General features: G+C 38.9%; 1 protein-coding gene across 3 annotated transcripts in view; it reads left to right on the top strand.

Annotated features, from left to right (window-relative positions):
• The window catches only part of S6k (Ribosomal protein S6 kinase), a 131,416-nt gene extending 111,420 nt beyond the window's left edge, over window positions 1-19,996 (top strand). Inside the window, exon 12 of one of the 3 annotated variants that reach the window (XM_067156908.2) lies at window positions 17,054-19,996. In XM_067156908.2, the coding sequence (XP_067013009.1) occupies window position 17,054 (1 nt within the window). In that variant the 3' untranslated portion in view covers window positions 17,055-19,996. Of the gene's footprint in view, window positions 1-6,440; window positions 6,746-8,904; window positions 9,360-17,053 lie in introns of those variants that run through there. The other 2 variants (XM_067156907.2, XM_067156909.2) reach the window with 2 other exon arrangements.
• The last annotated feature ends 372 nt before the right edge of the window (window positions 19,997-20,368 follow it).

Below are 20,368 nucleotides of genomic sequence, written 5' to 3'. Positions count from 1 at the left end.
GACATATTCTGAGTCATGGCCCTACTTGTACTCAGGCGGCTAGGACTATACAATCTACTGGTGGTCCATAATCCGTTAGAGGAGAGATCCTCACTTGGACTATGTGTAAGTAGGGTAGCATCCTGCTTCATGAATTTACCGAAGTCACAACATTAAGCAAACCTCGGACTTAAGAGAGTAACGGAGTCCCACTCCCATTTGACAGGCGAGGGACTCCTTGGAAACAACTTGGCAAATGAAATGGAATTTGATGGGGAGCTATCAATATTAATGGGGCTTATGGAAGAAAGTAGAACTGGCTGATTCAGCAAAGAGGATGCATCTAGCTGTGCTAGGAGTAAGTGATATTCGGCTAAGGGGAGATAACGATGAAGAGATAAGGGCAGAGTATGGGGTGAGGCTGTTTATCAGGAATACCATTGCACACAACATAGCTTCTGTTAGGCACGTAAATGAGCGAATGATATGGGTAGATTTGGCAGTTGGTGGAATTAGGGCGAGAATTGTCTCAGTGTATTCGCCACGTGAGGGTGCAGATGATGATGAAGTTGACAAGTTTTATGAAGCATTGAGTGACATCGTGGTCAGGGTCAACAGTAAGGATAGAATAGTGCTAATGGGCGATTTCAATGCAAGAGTTGGAAATAGAACTGAAGGATACGAAAGGATGATTGGTAAATGTGGGGAAGATATGGAAGCTAATGGGAATGGGAAGCGTTTGCTGGACTTCTACGCTAGTATGGGTTTAGCAGTTACGAATACATTCTTCAAGCATAAGGCTATTCACCGCTACACATGGGAGGCTAAGGGTACCAGACCCATAATAGTCTATATCTTAACATACTTCTAATTCAGGAAATTTATTGGGAATGTACGAGTTTTACTGGGATTTTTTTATGATGCAGACCACTATCTGATCTGTAGTGAACTAAGTATCTCAAGGCATAGGGTACAGAAAGTGAAATCTGTCAGCAAACGAATAAGGGTAGAAAATCTCCAGGACGAAATTAGACAGAAGTACATGGATATGATTAGTGAGAAGTTTCAAACAGTAGACAGTAAGCAGGTTCAGGATATAGAAAGTGAATGGGTAGCATACAGGGATGCTGTAGTAGAAACAGCAAGGGAAAGCCTAGGAACAGCTGTGGGTAAAGATGGGAAAAGGCGAACATCTTGGTGGAATGAAGAAGTGAGAGCAGCTTGTAAACTTAAAAAGAAGGCTTATCAGAAATGGCTCCAAACAAGGGCCGAGGCAGACAGGGATTTGTACATAGATGAAAGAAACAGAACGAAACAACTAGTCGTCGAGTCCAAAAAGAAGTCGTGGGAAGATTTTGGTAATAACCTGGAAAGGCAGGGTCAAGCAGCAGGGAATCCTTTCTGGACAGTAATAAAGAATCTTAGGAAGTGGGGAAAAAGGAAATGAACAGTGTTTTGAGTAATTGAGGTGAACTCATAATAAATCCCAGGGAATCACTGGAGAGGAGGAGGGAATATTTTTAACTTCTTCTCAACATAAAAGTAAATCTTCCTGGTGGTGTTGCGAACAGCCAAGCTCATGGGGAGGAGGAAAATTATGGTGAAATTATGCTTGAGGAATTGAAAAGGATGGTAAATAAACTCCATTGTCATTGTTACCGTGTTTTGGTGGATCAGCAGAGGTGAAGAAGGTGCAGGCTGGAATGCGTCTAGCTACAAGTCCGAAAGAGGAATTAAAAATTTAAATAAAGTTTATATTTTCAATAGACAACAAAATTTAACAAATTTTTACATAGAATTAGAAAACTTAACGAGTACAAGAAGTCAACAGTTATCCAATAATCAGAAAAGCAAGGATTTAGAGACAAATTAATGATCTGGGCTTCAAGCCCCACTTCTTACAATCTCTGAGCTCTCAGCTCACAACCACAAATTACCAAAGGGCAGAAAACCCCTCATTACATGGAGCACTTGCTCCCACCTAGTAGTGTCAAGCCTCCTAGAGGCACCTTTCAAAATATCATAAAGAGCTGACCGCTCTCAATCATCCAAGCCTATTAAAGGCCACAACAACGTTCGCATTGCCTGCCTCTCAAGGCACACTTACAAATGAACAGGGGTACCTAGTACCCAGTCTACTCGGCCTTCATGGAAAAGGAACAGATTAATTAAATGGCTCCAAAAATATCAAGATGAATGGAGGTCGTACGAGTGGCGGAGAGCCCGGAAAATCAGCAGTTTTTATACTCTCGGGGAGACTTTTCAAGAATGATTAAGACACACCCACATGCGTTTATTGGTCGGCTAAAAGTTACAAGTCAAAAATGAAGAAGAAACCTGTGATTGGAGGGAAAGTAATTACAGAAATTACTGATTGTGTAAATTCAAAACAGGCAGAAAGAAAGGATTAATATTGCCAACCCACTAACGAAAGAACGAAATTTAGTAAAGACAACAACTTATGAATACAAAATATCTCCAAGAAAAGTTCCTTCACTTCGCGCCAGGGTGCATGATCATATTTTTTGGTAGAGACATCTGTGAGAGAATGTCCACACTTCTTGATAATTAGTAAACAAACACAATTTGAAATTAACCCAGTGACATCTTCAGATAAACGGTTGAATTAATTCAGTTTAAAGTTCAGAGTTTCAGCTGTAGAGGAGTACTTTAAGGCGGAGAATTCAAATGTGCGGCGTGTAGGTGTACCAACCGGTACAGTCATAAAGCAGCAGGAATAGATGAAATTAGACCTGAAATGGTGATGTATAGTGGGAAGGCAGGGATGAAATGGCTCCATAGAGTAGTAAGATTAGCATGGAGTGTTGGTAAGAACCTTCAGATTGGACAAAAGCAGTAATTGCACCTATCTATAAGCAAGGGAACAGGAAGGATTGCAACAACTATCAAGGTATCTCATTGATTAGTATACCAGGCAAAGTATTCGCAGGCATCTTGGAAGGGAGGGTGTGATTAGTCGTTGAGAGGAAGTTGGATGAAAACCAGTGTGGTTTCAGACCACAGAGGGGCTGTCAGGATCAGATTTTCCGTATGGGCCAAGTAATTGAGAAATGCTACGAGAGGAATAGGCAGTTGTGTTTATATTTCATAGATCTACAGAAAGTATATGACAGGGTACCGAGGAAAAAGATGTTCATCATACTGGGGAACTATGGAATTAAAGGTAGATTATTAAAATCAATCAAAGGCATTTATGTTGACAATTGGGCTTCAGTGAGAATTGATGGTAAAATGAGTTCTTGGTTCAGGGTACTTACGGAGGTTAGTCAAGGCTGTAATCTTTCACCTTTGCCATTCGTAGTTTACATGGATCATCTGCTGAGGTATAAAATGGCTGGGAGGGATTCAGTTAGGTGAAAATGTAGTAAGCATTCTGGCCTATTCTGACGACTTGGTCTTAATGGCAGATTGTGCCGGAAGCCTGCAGTTTAATATCTTGGAACTTGAAAAGAGGTGCAATGAGTATGGTATGAAAATTAGTCTTTCAAAGACTAAATTGATGTCAGTAGGTAAGAAATTCAACAGAATTATATGTCAAATTGGTGGTACAAAGCTAGAACAGATCGATAATTTCAAGTATTTAGGTTGTGTGCTCTCCCAGGATGGTAATATGGTAAGTGAGATTGAATCAAGGTGTAGTAAAGCTAATGCAGTGAGCTCGCAGTTGCGATCGACAGTATTCTGTAAGAAGGAAGTCAGCTCCCAGACGGAACTGTCTTTACATCGATCTGTTTTCAGACCAACTTTGCTTTACGGGAGCGAAAGCTGGGTGGACTAAGGATATCTTATTCATAAGTTAGAAGTAACAGACATGAAAGTAGCGAGAATGATTGCTAGTACAAACAGGTGGGAACAATGGCAGAAGGGTACTCGAAATGAGGAGATAAAGGCTAAGTTAGGAATGAACTTCATGGGTAAAGCTGTACGCATGAACTGGCTTCAGTGGTGGGGTCATGTGAGGCGAATGGAGGATAGGTTACCTAGGAAATTAATGGACTGTTATGGAGGGTAAGAGAAGTAGAGGGAGACCAAGACGACGATGGTTAGACTCAGTTTCTGGCGATTTAAAGATAAGAGTAGTAGGACTAAATGAAGTCACAGCACCAGTTGCAGATAGAGGATTGTGGCAACGTTTAGTAAATTCACAGAGGCTTGCAGTCATTATTTGAAATTGTTAGGAGCTTACACACTAGTTTTATGATTATTGATCTTCAGTAATGTGAACATTAGATCTTAGAGGTCATTAGGTTCGGGGCCCTAACCTAGGACTAGGTTAAGTTTTTTGTGGCTGATGCTTACGACGTTGAGCAAACTTATTAACACCAGTTGTAATTATTGTTTCCTAAATATAAGGATTGATGAGTATTGGATAGGTTGTTTAACTTATTGTTTTCAATTACATTTTTTTATAATCTGATATCCAGTACGGTTTACAATGAGATTTTATAACATACAGTGTACCAAAGGTCGTAGGAAGTGACCACGCGCCTTTAACTGAAAGAGAAAGTTTACTAGCCAGACACCTCTTCGTGGAATATAGTTGATTTTCACATGAGAAGTGTTCAAATAATGCTGTAGACATACAGATTTCCTCATGTTAACAAAATACAAGAGTTAGAAATGTGACCATTAGACTCGGCATTGTTGACAGCACAAGTTCAGCTGCGGATATCAGGTATAGCAAAGGTCATGGGAAGTAACTGTGCGGCATGAAGCTAAAGGTAGGAAGATCATAAGATATGTTGTCGGGACATAGGACACACTTAACTGTCAGGTTATTTAAACGAGACAGACGGCTGTCATTTGCCATCCTGGATAATAAAAACTCTGGCTCTATCAGTAGAAATGGTACATTGCTGTCAGTCGGTTATGGAGAACGTAAAGAGGAAAAGTTACGCTGGACGAGAAAGTAATATTTATACGAGAAGTGGACAATAATCCACATGATACTAAAATGGAAATAGCTGGAGATTTAGGAATTGCTTATACAGCACAACACTTTGCACAGTCATCAGTAAAAGAAACACTGTTTTAGACCAATGTGCAATGATGATTAATAATGTTGCAAACCTGATATGTATATCACCTCACGATTACGGCATTAAGGTCAAGGGGAAATTATTACAGAAAAGAGACATTGTCGCGAAGAAAATAATTTTCGGCGGAAAAATAAAAGGAAAGAACAAATGTTCCATCCTTTTAAACAATACTTATTTGATCGTCGCTTCCTTTCGCTTCCCGTGAGCGTTGTGAAATGGTGAAGGAGGGAGCTCTGTTCAGCTCTTCTCCGCTATAAAACCGTAAGTAATGTTCTATTTGCAGTATTGAGTGTACCTGACAGTAACCCTCCCACAGAACGAGTTTTCATTGTTGAGAGGAAAATCGGGCAGAGTTCAGGCCTACATTACGCACATCTACACTGGAATCTATTACGGTTCAGAAGACGAAAATGTCATCACAGGGGGAAGGATACTCCAAGAAAACCTACACACAAAAAAAGCAGCTGCTGGGTGTGAAACAAGCTGCAAGGAATTTTTTATCACAGGTAATGTGTAAATTATATTGTGTAATATGATATACTTTAGAATAAATTGCTGTCAAAAAGGGCAAATTCCATGTCATTATTGGAAGGGGAAGCATATTTTGGAGTTGACTCAAAAACATTTCTGAAGTTGGGCGCGGGTTTCAGATAACGCACTTCTTGCACTACTGGAAACATTCCATGTCTTAGTGCAATGTTGAAAACGTGTAGCAATAAGGAAAATAAAAGAATCAAAGTAATGAATACACATCACTAATATAAGCATGTAACTATGCTGTAGAAAGTGATGAAATACGCATTTAAGTAAGATGCACTTATTTTCACACTATTAAATACTTGTATGAAATGCAAACACAACATTCCTTTACTAGACTCGCATGATTCACCCGCACCAACACGTGAAATCACGATCGTGAATAAACAACTGAATGAAAAACAAAAAAATCACACTACTTACAGCAGCGATTGTTCCACCAGTACAAACAATCCCTGCAGAATTTGTGAGACGTATCAATCTCTCGGTGTTCACTGTTAAAGTAATATGTGCACTTAAGACGTAGTGTGGTAATTAATACGCATGATAAATCAATCAGTACGGCTGTAAGAAAACCGTGTAAAAAAAAAAGTGAAGAAATATACATTGCTCTTTTATTTTACACTGCACTCCCTACTTTTCCTGTCCATAATTTGCTTTCCAGGACACTAAAACAGTCTTGTCCATGTTTTCTGTGGCATTTGTCAAAACTAGCTTCAATACGGAGAACAATCTCTCTCCATCTATGGATGTGACAGGACAGTACTTGAATTTGGGAGCGAGTGTAGATCCACATTATCATTACCAGCCAAATATTTGTTTATAGTTACCATGATGTAGACCATCATGCTATTTTGTTTGCAGACAAAATCCGTGGCTTCCTGGTGTACTTTCCAGTTCATGCTTCGCATTCTCCAGAATTTCAGCAAATCACCAAGACACAACCCACGTGTTTCTAGCTTCTTGATTGACTGATTATAGCTGGTATTATTTTGGAAGTGTGTCTTGATAAGTGGCAGTTCCGTTTGAACCATTTCATTGCCGAAAGAGTTCACGGCATTAATTACTTTACGTTTTCGTGAAGACTGCTTATATAACATGTTGTAAAAAATATGCATGATAAAAGTCAGAACATGCACAATAAATCCAAAATTTGAAATGTATGCACTAATCTGAAATAGATGTGCACTATTAAACTTAATCATTTGTCCTATTTTGCCTTCAGACACACTTCTTTGTCAGTTTTGGAGGTTTTCATATTGGCAAAGAAAATATGCATTTGCATACAACTCCAATGTCTAGTAATGAAATAACATTTTCTTCTCTTACTAGGCTTGCCCTTTATCTTCACAATGAATCCTTGTACTGGACAATTGGGTCGAATGATTGTACATGTTGACCAAATGTGGAAGGAGAAGGTTCATAATAAGACGAACACAGTGGCAGGTGAGAGTGGGAAGAGGGAGCAACGGAGCCATTGCGTTCGTCCTATTAAATAGGGCGGTCGGGAACAACGTGAACCGGGCGTATGAGCCTTTGTGTGTTGGTCATACTGGTAAATAATTTGAAGAAAATAATTCAGTATTTCACACTGTGGTCAGCCAGTCAGTTCACTCTGCGGGCAAATTCAGTGGGCTTTGCGAGGTGGTGGTGCTAAATCTCCACATGTCTGGCTTGAGAGCCATATCGAGAAGAAACACAAACGCACTGTGCGTTTCAACTGGTGTCACCATAGAGTACTTGCTGTGGCGCGATCCTCTCAGTGCGGACGTCCATGTTCAAATCTCCCCTTGGCGAAGGTGGGGTTTTTTTCCTCCCCCTGATTGGTGCTCTCAAACCACATGCAGATTTGGCAACAGCGCCTCGCAAAGACCATTCGAATTCGCCTGAGAAGCGATCGGATTGGCTGGCTTCAGCAGCTGATAAAATGACAGCGGTGTAAGGTATTGATTTTTTTTTTTTTCAAATTAATTTCCAGTATGATCAACCCTCTAACACTCATATACCCGGTTTACGTTGTTTCCGACCACCTTGTATGTGCTTCTTTTTTACTTTCTCTCTCTCTCTGACTTGATTTGACACTCGTTTGTTCCTTTCCTGGGCTTATATTACTATCCCATTGGTAGAGGCCTGATTTTTTTCGCATTAACGATAAATGCAACAAAAAATATTTTGAAGCGATTTCTAGATATCATAACGAAACATATGATTCTGATTAAGAAATTAATGATTTTGTTTTTGCAAATTACAGCAATTTAAAGCGACAAGACCGGTTTAAAGAGAAATTTACTTATTTTGCGATAAGTGCAGCGAAATTCATGGAAAATAACAATCTTGAAATTGTATTCCATTATCACGTGTGTGAAGGGAAACAGAAGACAGAATAAGGATTTCTCATTTCGAAATAAGCATCTCTTCATATTAATATTCTATAATATCACTTAATGGTATGGCCATACAGGGTGAAAGCTGAGTGTAGGGTGAAAGGATAATTTATTATGTAACCTTGATTAGAGTTATATCGTCACTGTTCGGGCAAAAGGTCACATTTCCAAATGCTCTTCCTATCCATTATTTTTCTTAAAACTGGTGACGCCTCCCAGTCACGTATGGATATTTAATTCATCAGAACCATGTTCGTTGTGTTCATTTTCCAATGCTTACGTGTGAAGGAAAATGAACTTTATCATACCGCACTCTAGGAATGTATGTTTGCATGACTTATGTACGCATTCGTACAGTATATTGTACTTAAGGTTCATTTTCTTTTACACATCAGCATACGAAAATTAACACAATGTAAATTGTTCCGATGGACTGCATATCCATATGTGGCTGGGAGGCGTGACCCTTCTTAAGGAAAATAACGGGTAGGAAGAGCATTGTGAGATACGACCTTTTGCCCGAATAGGGACGATATTTTAGTTCTAATCAAGCTTATGTAAGGAATAATGAATGATTATCAATATTGCTTCACTTTATTTATCTATTTTTCACATAAATAATTCACAAATGTCACGAATTAACCTTTTTATGAATAATTTTAGGAAAGGGTTAAAGTGATGGGGTAAGTTCTATTTCGCGAGAAATTGATTCCTTTTCGTGAACATAAATTAATCAAGTTAACTGATGAAAAAGGTTCCACCTGATCGATACTTTCCTTTTTTATTATTTAGCCTTCAGCTAAATTTTTGTCATTAAAACTTAGAGTACATGTTTCAATTGCTTAGCAATCATCATGTTTACAGTTACAATTTATTTAAAATGCAAACAACACACCCCCAGGTAATTTTTAATTAACAGACGCATTTTTTTCTCCCGGTTACAGGTCATACTCCAAATTATCCAACTTAACGAAACTTGAATAATTCGACCAACAATAAACATAATCTTCTCCACCGGACAGTAACGAGATACAAACAAGAAAGGTCTAGCAAAAGAAGGAACATTTTACAAACAAGACAAGTTTGCAAGAGCATCGTGCTAAAAAAAAACGTCGAATTTAATAAATAACCAGTGCAGTGACATAGAATGAAACCAAAGACTTTTTATGTCAAAAAATAGTTTTTTTAAATTTGTATAAGTTTTTAATCTTTAAATAACAACTGCTTCCCCACCACCTAATTTTTCCTTACTAACATAATTTTAAATCTTAATTATGGAATTGTTTTATGCTATTTTGTACCTAAGCATTATGTGAAACAGCTGATGATTGCTAAGCAATCGAAACATGTACTGTAAGGTTTAATGACCAAAAAAAAGGCTAAATAATAAAAAAGGAAAGTATCGAACAGGTGGAACCTTTTTCATTAGTTAACTTGATTACAGTATTGATACGGAATGAAGTGGATAATATGTAAAACATAAATTAATGCGAAAAAATCGTGCCTCTACCCATTGGATCCTTTTCTTTTGTGTTTGTCCTTTATTTCTGTTCCTTTACTACCTGTATTTATCTTTGTCTTATGTTTCTTCCCTTTCCCTGTTCCTACCCAGCTTCCTTCTTATCCTACACTTGTCGCACATCGAGATTGAAGATCTGTCAAGATGGACCGTCAATGCGCGTTGATGTCCAGCCTCCTCATGAAGCTGGGAAGCAGAAACGAGCTCGTTGGGGACTGAGAAGAGAACCGGAATTGATTTGAAGACGGCAGTGTATGAAGATGTGCAGTTGTCCTGTTGTGTTTCCATGTTTACCCTCGGCTTATATTTCTGTTGCTCCCTCTTCCCGCATTGACCTGCCATTGTGTTCATCCTATTATATGTGTGTTCCTTTCTTATTTCCCTCTCTCTCTGACTTGTAGAAAGAGAAGGTAATGAAGCAGAAGAAACAACTGCAAATCTTGTCATGTATAGAAGGATAAGAACAAGAGGAGCACATAATAGGCAAAACACAATTTCAGGTCATTGTGTGATGAGGGAGAAATACAGGGAGTACAATTCAAGACTTCACTCTTCTGCTCACAGTCCGCGGGAATCCCCAAGGGAGCGCCATACGGCTTGTGTCCAGCTTGACATAAGTCTTGACAGCTAATGCAGCACAGTTTGCTAGTAACTATTGGACTTTTAAGGTGTGGTTTGAGGTTATTATTGCATTGGTTAAGTAACTACAGTGCAGAGAATATATCTGGTCAAGTGTTATTTGCACAAGAAAGAGAAACCAGTCAGATAGTGCCTTCGGAAATTCCGTAGACTGTTTTCCGGTTCTGCAGTACCATCAAAATGTTACGTGCAACAACTCGTTTGCGAGTGGTGTAGTACTGGTAAGTCCTAATCATCGTTATCCGGTCGATTAGATTAGCAGTTTGCCTTTTTCTACCACTATGAGCGCTAATGTGAGTAAATGCATTGTTTCACTTAAGGGGGGGTCAAACACCTTTGACAGACTAAAAATGTGATATTTAAATTTATTTCTTAATATCTCCAATACTTTCAGAGTTATGACTAAAAAGGCGAAGCCCTGTCACCCAAGCAGGCCCTTTATCGATAAGTTTGTTGCGCGTTTCCCGTAACTTTTGTTTCACAGAACCGTTTCCCTGATAACTCTGAAAGTTAATAAGATATTAAGATGAAATTTTGCATGCATGTCTATTTCATAGAGAAGAATAAGATGTACTAGAATTATTAAGCTAGCTTCATTGGTTAAGTTTAAAAAACATTTTTCAGATCAAAAATAATGAAAAAAATGACTACTTGAAAATAACTTTATGAAAAAAAATAGGTATACTTCATGAACTTCACAGATTCTAGTACAAGTTGTAATTATCTCATTACTAATCATAATTTAAAAAAGAAATACAGGAAAATATTCATGTGTTTGAAAATTATCAGGGAAACAGCAAAATAGTGGTCAAGATACACCACCATTTTGAATAATGATAATTATATACAGGGTGCAGCAGAAATACCTGACGAATTTCAGACTTAAATAACTCTGCAACGCAGCAAGCTATTCAGAATTTTGTTGCGCATTTTAAAAGAACAGGGTTTGCCATTTATGACACATACAGTAGATTGGGCACAGCTTGCAAACAGGTATTATTATCCTGGTGCGCGCGGTCTTGGCCTTGGCCTTGGAGAACACGTGCATCGTCTCATCTGGGGTAGTCAGTCGGCCAGCCACTCGCTAGCAAGGTGTGTAGTGCACCGAGGTTTTGTAATTGAGACTTGTGTAAAAAATGCAGACTCTTTTACCACAACACAGCATTTGTTTTGCAGACACTTTGGCTTAGTTTGACATGGGGAAGTTCCAAGCAGGAACAGTGAACAGTTCGAGAAAAAATGGTTCAAGTGTGAAAATGAAGCCGCCTGTCAGGCCTCATAACGTCCAAACACCAGATATCGCCTGTGCAGTGAGACGCCGTTACACAATCTCCTCAATGTTCGGTGCATAGGCATTCACATGCTATGGGACTCTCGGATCACACCATAAGGAGGATTTTACACGCAGACATGAAGTTCCATTCTTACAAAATGTTGAGTGTTCAGAAACTCGAACATGATTGGGCCAACCGCAGAGCGTGTTGTGAGACTATCCTGGAAGCTGTAGCAGCTGACACCAGTGTCCTGGCAAGTGATAAAGCGCACTTTTATTTGTCAGGCTACGTTAATAAACAAAATTTTCCATACTGGTCCGCAACCAATCCTCAACAGCTCCATGAGCGACCTCTCGACAGCAAGCGTGTTACTGTTTGGTGCACTGTCGCTGATTTCGGAATTGTAGGCCCTTACTTTTTTGAAGAGGACAGAACAGTAACATTGGATTGTTACGTACAGCTGTTACGCAACTTCCTGCAGCCGACACCGATTTAGGGAATCCTGCTGTGTGGTTCCAGCAGGATGGTGCCACTTCACACACTTCAATGGGTCTCCTCAGAGAAATGTTCCTAGGACGTCTCATCTCCTTGCGGGGTGACGTTCCATGGCCAGCCCGTTCCCCTGACCTCGCCTCGTGTGATTTCTTTCTCTAGGGATATTTGGAGGATCGCGTCTTCTGACGTAAGCCGCGATAAACATGCGACTAGGCTGTTTTTTCTGTTTTCTTATTTTTCTTAAGTTTCATAGAGCTATTCAAGACTCTCAATTTGAAACTTTTCCGGGCCCTTTACCCCTTCAACTTTTGGCAGAATTGAGGAAGTTACTTAATTTTACGTTTTTCGTAGTATGGTGACTTTCGTCGCCATGTAATGCAAGAGAATTACGTTTACGAGCTTACCAGACTCATTCACTGACGAGTTCACTTTCATTTACTATTTATTTATTTATTTGTCCTGAGCATGTATTGTATATAGCTGGTGAGTTCAGCCTCGTTTGGTTTCTTATAGGCATAATCAAGCGCTTCTTTGAGACGATTACACCCGCTTGCCATTGTGGGCACTCTACTCGCTGTCGCTGCTTCTCTGCGCTCCTGTGTCTCTGTGCTCCACTACGAAGTCTTAAATTATACTCGCTGTAGAAAGAAAACAGTTAAATAGATGGGATCTCACCTCGCTAGCCCCAGTTCTTCTGCACCCATTTTTTCTCAGCAACTGACAGGTTTACTTGCGCATCCCACCTTCAGCAGGAGGGCAGGCTTCAACGCTCAATGAGAGGGGGTCATCTTGCCAGATCTTCATTCTTGAAGTGAGAGGTGTAGGCTAAGAAGAAAGCAGATAAACACAGGAAAATGTAGGAAGCAGATATGAATTTGTTTGGCAGGGTAGGAAGAAATGGATGTAGAACTGGGATTTGACGAGGAGAGAATCCCTCTATTCAAAAATGATAGCGTATGAAGATGTGGAGATTGTCCTTTCAAGTTTTCTATTTCTCCCTTTTCACATACTGACCTGTCATTGCATTTTTGCTGTTGAGTGTTCCTTTCTACAGGGTGGGCAAGAAAACTGGCCCACAAAATATTTATAAGACTGACGTGGAATTGACCCTTGTTAATGAACAGGAGAACTGCCCATCACAGGAAATGCTGGAAACCATGCTTTCGATGCACCAGTCGGTTGCTGTCGCATGTCTGTGCGTGTGCAACTCCCCAGTACGTCGCTGTGTCATTACTAGGGCCCGGATTTTTTAAAAATGCATATGCGCATATGCAATTGCATATTTTGACATATTTTGAGGGTTAGTGCATATTCTAGACGTAACAGCATATTCCGGTATATAATGTCTGAATTTAAGGATAATTACAAGAACTACTAAAATAAATCTGTTTTGTACATCGCTAGCTAGTTGCCTATTTTATGTGCATCCCTCGCTAGTTGGTATTTTCGACTGTCTGTGTAACGGCACTTTACTTTCACAACTGACAAAGGCAACAGACAGCTTAGGTGTGGGTAGGCAGGCTTGGACTTCCCTGAATTCCTTTCTCTACCACAGCAGATAATAGTCTCAGGGGGCTGGGCACTTGGTCAGGACAGTAGTATCTTCAGTTCACTAGTTGCGTTCCATTTTAATGCCCTGCATCTCATTTCTAAAAGTGTTAGTTCTTAAAAAATGCCTAAGGAAAAGAGCAGCAGAAGAGATTTACTAAATAAGTGAGTGTCGGGTAATAGGGACTATTCAACAGATGGTGTCATCGTGTACTGTCAAGTTTGCTCAAAGGAAGTGAAATGTGAAAATAAATTTTAGCTTGAACAGCATTCAAAAATAACTGCACATATTAAAGCAAAGGAGGAGAAGAACAGCACACCACAACAACTACTTCTTACACAGGTAAAGCCCAAGTCCTGTAGTCTTAATACATTTTCAAATGATCTTTGCAGGGCTTTCCTATGCAGCAACATTCCATGGAATAAATTAAACAATCCAGTTCTGCGATCATTTCTCGAGAAATATTGCGTAAATCAAAAAATACCAGATGAATCAACTCTTAGGAAAAATTACCTACCTCTGCTATATGAATCTACCCTGGAATTGATCAGTTCTAATATCGGAAGGAACTGTGTCTGGATCTCGGTGGATGAGACAACGGATTCGTGTGGCCGTTACATAGCAAATTTCGTGGTTGGTAAATTACATCCAGACGAACCCGGTAAGCCACATCTTCTTGCTTGTAAAGTACTAGAGAAAACCAACCATAGCACAATGGCAAGATTTGTAAATGATTCTCTGCGACTATTGTGGCCATCTGAAATTGAGACTAATTGTTGTAAAGTGCTTGTACTGCTCACAGATGCAGCTTCGTATATGTTGTAAGCAGCAAAGGCCCTCCAAGTATTTTATCCAAAACTCATACACGTAACCTGTTTAGCGCACGGATTACACCGCATTGCAGAAGAAATACGCGCACAGTTTCCAGCTGTTAACAATTTAATTGGATGTGGGAAGAAACTGTTTCTGAAAGCACCAGCTCGTGTCCAGCTCTACAAAGATTGTCTACCTGAAGTTCCTTTGCCACCTGAACCTGTCCTGACTAGGTGGGGGACATGGTTATCTGCAGTATCATTTTATCAGGAACATTTTAATGAAGTGAAAGAAGTGGTTACAAAACTTGAAGATGAACATATTGCGTGTGTCCGTGATGCAAAAGGTGTGTTTGAAACCGCTACTGTTTATCAAGATGTGAATTTCATTCATGCACATTTTTCTAAACTTCCGAAAGCCATTGAGAGCTTAGAATCTTCTGGTACTCCCCTCCATGAATCACTTGATCTCGTTGAAAAAGCTGCATCTTCGTTGAATTACGCTCCAGGCGAAATTGGAGAGAAGATTAAATGCAAGTTAGAAAAGGTGTTGAATTCGAACCCAGGACTGAAGAAGATTAAGTTAATTAGTCAATACTTGAGTGGAACTAGGGTATCCTTGCCAGATGTATGCTCCGAAACGTTGGTGCCCATGTATAAGTACTGTCCAATTACGTCAGTTGATGTAGAACGATCATTTTCAGCCTATAAACTCATTTTGACGGACAACAGACATAGTTTGTCTCCAGAAAACATTGAAAGACTACTAGTTACCTATTGTGATGCTTCTTTTTGCAATAAATGATACCTGTAAATAGGTAAGTGAATAAAATTGCATGTTTTTAAGAGCATATTTCCTTATTTTCCGTGCATATATTGTAACTTTTTAGTGCATATTTGCATGCATATTTTCAGGTTTTTTAGTGCATATAAATCCGGGCCCTAGTCATTACGTATGAGTGAGTGACAGGAGACCAGTTGAAGGCAACACAGAATGGTGCTCGCAATAAAACAGCGCGTGTTCATTGTCGAGTGCTATGCAAAGCACTATAAGTGGAAAACCTGTGCAGAACTGTTTGCTCAAGAGTTAAGACTGGAAGTATTTTTTGGCAGCTAAGTGTTCAGTGCAAAACCTAGTGACAAAATGGCATGAAACGGGCTCCATAGCAAATAAAAACCGTCCATCCATTATCTAAAGGCTAAGCCTTGTCGCTGCAGCGACATCCCACGGTCTTCAGCAGTTCTTTTCATCGTGACATAGGAAGCAAAACCCTGCTGAGTGATTTTGTTCCTAAGGTATCACTGACACGCTCTTTCTCTCCACTTCTTCCCTAGGACCTTGCCTTCGAAGACATTCTGGAGAAAGGTGTCAGTCGTAGGAGTGTCCAAGAAATTTAACTTTCCTCCACTCTGTTGAATAAATTAAGGTCCGTTTCTCATTAACGTCATTCAAGATTTCGATATTAGTCTTCTTTTCTGTGCAACTCGTCCCTGTCAGTCTTCTCCAGAACCACATTTCTGCAGCTTCTAATATTGATTGTGTTGTTTTCCCAAAGTCCAGGTCGCACAACCGTAAGTTAGCACACTCCAAACAAAGGTTTTAACAAATTTCTTCCTGGTTTCAATTCCTATGTGCTTATTATTAACAATAGATTTTTCCTGCTTTGAAACACTTGTTTTGCCATAGCAATTCTTCTTTTGACTTCTGTCAGGCACTGATTATCATTGGTAATAACACTATCCAGATAACAAAATTCTTTAACCTGATCTATTTTTTCAAAGCGTAATTTAATGTTTGTTTTCAATTCAGTCTTCTTCTTTTGAACGACTTATCATTTTAGTTTTCTTTGTGTTTATTTTTAGCCTGAACTTCTCGAACGTGTTGTTTAGTATACCGAGCATCCTAGTCATTTTGTGCTCTGAATCGGCTGTCAATGTAATATCATCTACAAATGCTATGAATTTGAGTTCGAACACCAGGAAACATAGTTCGAGTGATGTTTTTCCAGGCTGTCACCTTTAAATTTTCTTATTATGATGATTGTTATTGGATTCCCCCTGAATTAATTTTCAACAGTGAGCTTGCATCCGGGAGATAGTAGGTTCGAATCCCACTATCGGCAGCCCTGAAAATGGTTTTCCGTGGTTTCCCATTTTCACACCAGGCAAATGCTGGGGCTGTACCTTAATTAAGGCCACGGCCGCTTCCTTCCAACTCCTAGGCCTTTCCTATCCCATCGTCGCCATAAGACCTATCTGTGTCGGCGCGACGTAAAGCCCATGGCAAAAAAAAAATTTTCAACAGGAACTGATGATGACTCCAAGGGAGTTGAAACCGCTCTTCTTATAATTTTAATGTATTTTACAATTTGTTGAATGGTGCAACATCCCTCAAACTCTTGTCTTATCTGAAGGAAACTCGGACGAAATCTCAACGCCGTTCATCTGCGCAAGTGGAAATTAGACAGATCGCCGTGTCGAAACATTATAAAATTTAAAAAACGACCTGTTTAGTTACTGTTGTGCATGCGTTATAGCTTCCAGACGAACCTTCGTGTGTTGAACATGCAGGAGATGCATATGTGCTGACAGGTGACAGCAACCAATTGGTGCATCGAAATCACGGTTTCCAGCACTTCCTGTGATGGGCAGTTCTCCTGTTCGTTAACCAGGGTCAGTTCCGCATCAGTCTTACAAATCTTCTCCGGGCCAGTTTTATTTTGGCCATCCAGTACAAGTGTGATTTACAACATGTGTACTCTGTCTACCGATGTCTAATTCTATGTTATCCCTCTCTGTTCACAGGCCTAGGCTTGACTCTAGCAGCATTTTGAAGGGAGTTATATTGTGTTGTGCAGAGCTTCAGTCATTATTATATATATATAAATAATTAATTTTTTAATTTGTTTGTCTACTTTGAATTCTGTGCCAGGATTTGTTTGTTTATATTAAAACTACATAATACTTAGCAATGACCGAAAGTGTTCAAGGTTTTGCCGTGGCCTAAACAAACTAAGCGATGGACTTCTCTGAAAATATAATAATGAAAATAATAATATTGAAGAAAAAAAGGAAAAAAAAATAGGCTATACCTACATTTCAACTTCAATGACGGTGCTACAGTCGGAATAATAACAATAATTGGAAGTGATTTTGTACACTTTTATTGTCTCAAAACAAAAATAGTTATACGAAGTGAACTTGAATTATTCTCGTAGCTAGTAAGTTCATGATTGTATTCGAATCTTCTTCAGTTTTGTCGCTACAAAAAAAAAAGTTCTGATTGTGAATTGATATGAGATTGTTCTTTTTGCTTCCAGTCTCTCTCATGTCTTGTTTGTGAAGGCTTGGGCTCTTTGAGTGCTGAATGCCTGGAGACAGGCGTTATGAGCTGTTTGGAGTTTTGGTAATACTCCTTCAACTACCTGTTACGAGGAATTCGTCCAGAAATGTAACAGCATTTGTGTGATGAATTTGATCTCTTCAGCTGGAGGCGTGTAGAATGTCTCCAGCTTGGGTCCGAAAGAAGTATCTTATCCAGTATTCGGTTCAGTAATTGTGATTTGGTGTTCATTTCTACTAGAGATTGCAGTATCAGATCTCAGAGCGATCAGTTGTTTCACTCTTTGATTGCCATTTGATACTTGCCAGTTTTGTGCTAAAAGTACCAAACCCATTTCTCTAAAAATGCTGTGTGTTTTTTCGCAGTTGTCGGTTTTCCAAAACTCTAAGCGTATTTGGCGTCAAATTAGGTAAAAAGTACACTTTTTTTTTCTACTTCTGAAATTTATTTTTCTTGTTGATAATCCAAACTTGACATGGAACGAAATGTTTCAGAAATATACTCTAATTATAGAACAGATAAATATTAATAGAAATTTTAAATTTCAGTTATCTGGCTGTGTTCCTTAGTAATCTATAAAAGAATTGGCTAATTTATTTTTAAAAATTGACTATGATAAAAGTAAACGTACCAACGACAGGGTGTGAATGAAACAATGCATTATATCTCAATGTATAGATTTTTTTAAAATCCATATGAATGCCGTGAAATATTTTCTGAATGCAATCCATTTTGGCAACGCACAAACGTAGTAAAAGCCTGTTTTGTGGTTTTGTAAGTGGAGGAAACTACACAGTCTTGCTTACCTGTTGGGAAGTGTTTAACAACAATTGGCAATGAAGGGCTTGCATTTCTCCCATGAGAAACATGGCTGCTATTATTTTCCTTCTGTATATCAACCTGCATTTATTTCTGGTTTCTTGAGGCCAACAGCAAAGCTGGACCAGGCCATGCTATATGTCAGTCAGGTCAGTCAGCTGTCACACCCTCTGAAAAAAAAATATATATATATATATATTTAAAACAAACTTTCTAAGTGGCCAAGGTAGCAAGCTCAGGCATGTCTCTTGCTTGGTAAAACACACCAGTATGCCATCTAACATATGCAAAAGGAATTATATCAAATTAAATGAAGCCTGGATTGGTTCTTCTTGCAACATTTTTGGGTGTTAGTGCAATTGTTATTGGCATCCAAGGAGTTGAATGCAAAGTAATTGTCAGAAGGCTCTCTAAATTGTTAAACCAACAATTATCTGGGCAAAGTTGTAGAATTCCTGTGTATCAAGACCATAAGTAATTGAAGATACAAAGAACATTAAAAAAATATTATTGTTGTTGTTGTTATTCAGGTCAGGATGTCTATGACCTAATAACTGCAAATTTGTATGCACTTACCTAAAAATTATTGAAATATGATGTAAAAAGAAAACTTGAAGTACCACACAAAAGAAATTAAATATTTTTTCCAAAAATTACTTAAACCAACCACTGGGAGAGTGTGATTAACTCAGTGGCTTAATTGCTGGCTTCCCGCCCGGAAGGCTGAGTTTCAAATCCCTGTCATTTTCATTTCAAAAATCACGTGGTGTCGGGAAGGAGATCTAGTTTTAAACCCCATCCAAAACCAAAATAAACCTGGATGGCTCCAGCGACCTCAGAAATAACAGGGGTAAGCTGAAGGAAGTTAACTAGAAGATCAACCATAAACCGGGCATTCTTTCGTCCTTTCTGTTTAGACGACTTCCTGCTTGTGAAATCCGTTGCCTTCAAATGTCATTTAGCAACAAAATATTTCTAACCAAAAACAAACAAAATCAGTTGGCATAAGCAGCATAAAACTTGGGAATAATACTTTGGAAATAAGAAAAACAATTTTAATATGTCCAAGAATATGCTTTTGTACCATTTTGGAGGAGGGGGGGAGTCAAATATGACTTGGTAAAGTAAAATATGCATTTATATCTTTGATAAGTTGATGTGTTGGTAGGGGAAAATATTCACCATCAGAAGGTTCGCCAGCAAGGTGGGGGGAAGTGGTGATTAACAATTTCTTATCACTAGATTGCATGCCAGAAGCTTGGATTAGATTCCAAACCTCTCTGCATTGTTCATATGGACTAAGGGCATATGGTGCCATTGATAGTTTGTGTTCACAAATCCTGTAAATGTGTTGAATTTAACATGAATTTGTAAGAGTTATTGGTATCAAAATATGCCAGAAATCGGAGCCCTAATTATTATTATTATTGCATATTGTAAAAAAAAAAACTTTGCGTATTCTATCTAGCATGTGTATGGTTACGAGCAAGCTTCATAATTTATTTTTTAATTTTTATCTTTATATGACTAAATTCAACCCTGTTTTAGTGTTTAGTCTAAGTTGTATTGAAAAAGTTGACACATAAATACAAATTCTTTTAAGAATTAATATTTGAGAATACGTGCCGTAGGTTAGGTCTTCAGAAATTGCTCTTTGGGAAATGTGTACCTCAAATTCCAGTGCTGCTATCATGAATGTGGAGTGTAACCTCTTCGCTCAACCCGTTCATTCCAGTATAAAATACCTAATCTTATTTCTAGTCTCAGGGCATCTGTTCAGTCCCTAGCTCAGTAAATGCTGGGCTGAGTGGCTCAGATGGTTGAGGCGCTGGCCTTCTGTCCCCAACTTGGCATCATCTGATTCTACCACACGTAGTCATTACACCAGATAAATTCAAACAGACTGGTAAAAAATACTGTGAATATTTTTACATCGAACAAAATGGGAGATGATTTAA

The sequence above is a fragment of the Anabrus simplex genome, chromosome 13 (assembly GCF_040414725.1).
Source record: "Anabrus simplex isolate iqAnaSimp1 chromosome 13, ASM4041472v1, whole genome shotgun sequence".
Classification (NCBI taxonomy): domain Eukaryota; kingdom Metazoa; phylum Arthropoda; class Insecta; order Orthoptera; family Tettigoniidae; genus Anabrus; species Anabrus simplex.
The sequence above is the reverse complement of the archived record's forward strand: the minus strand, read 5'-3'. Positions and strand labels throughout refer to the sequence as shown.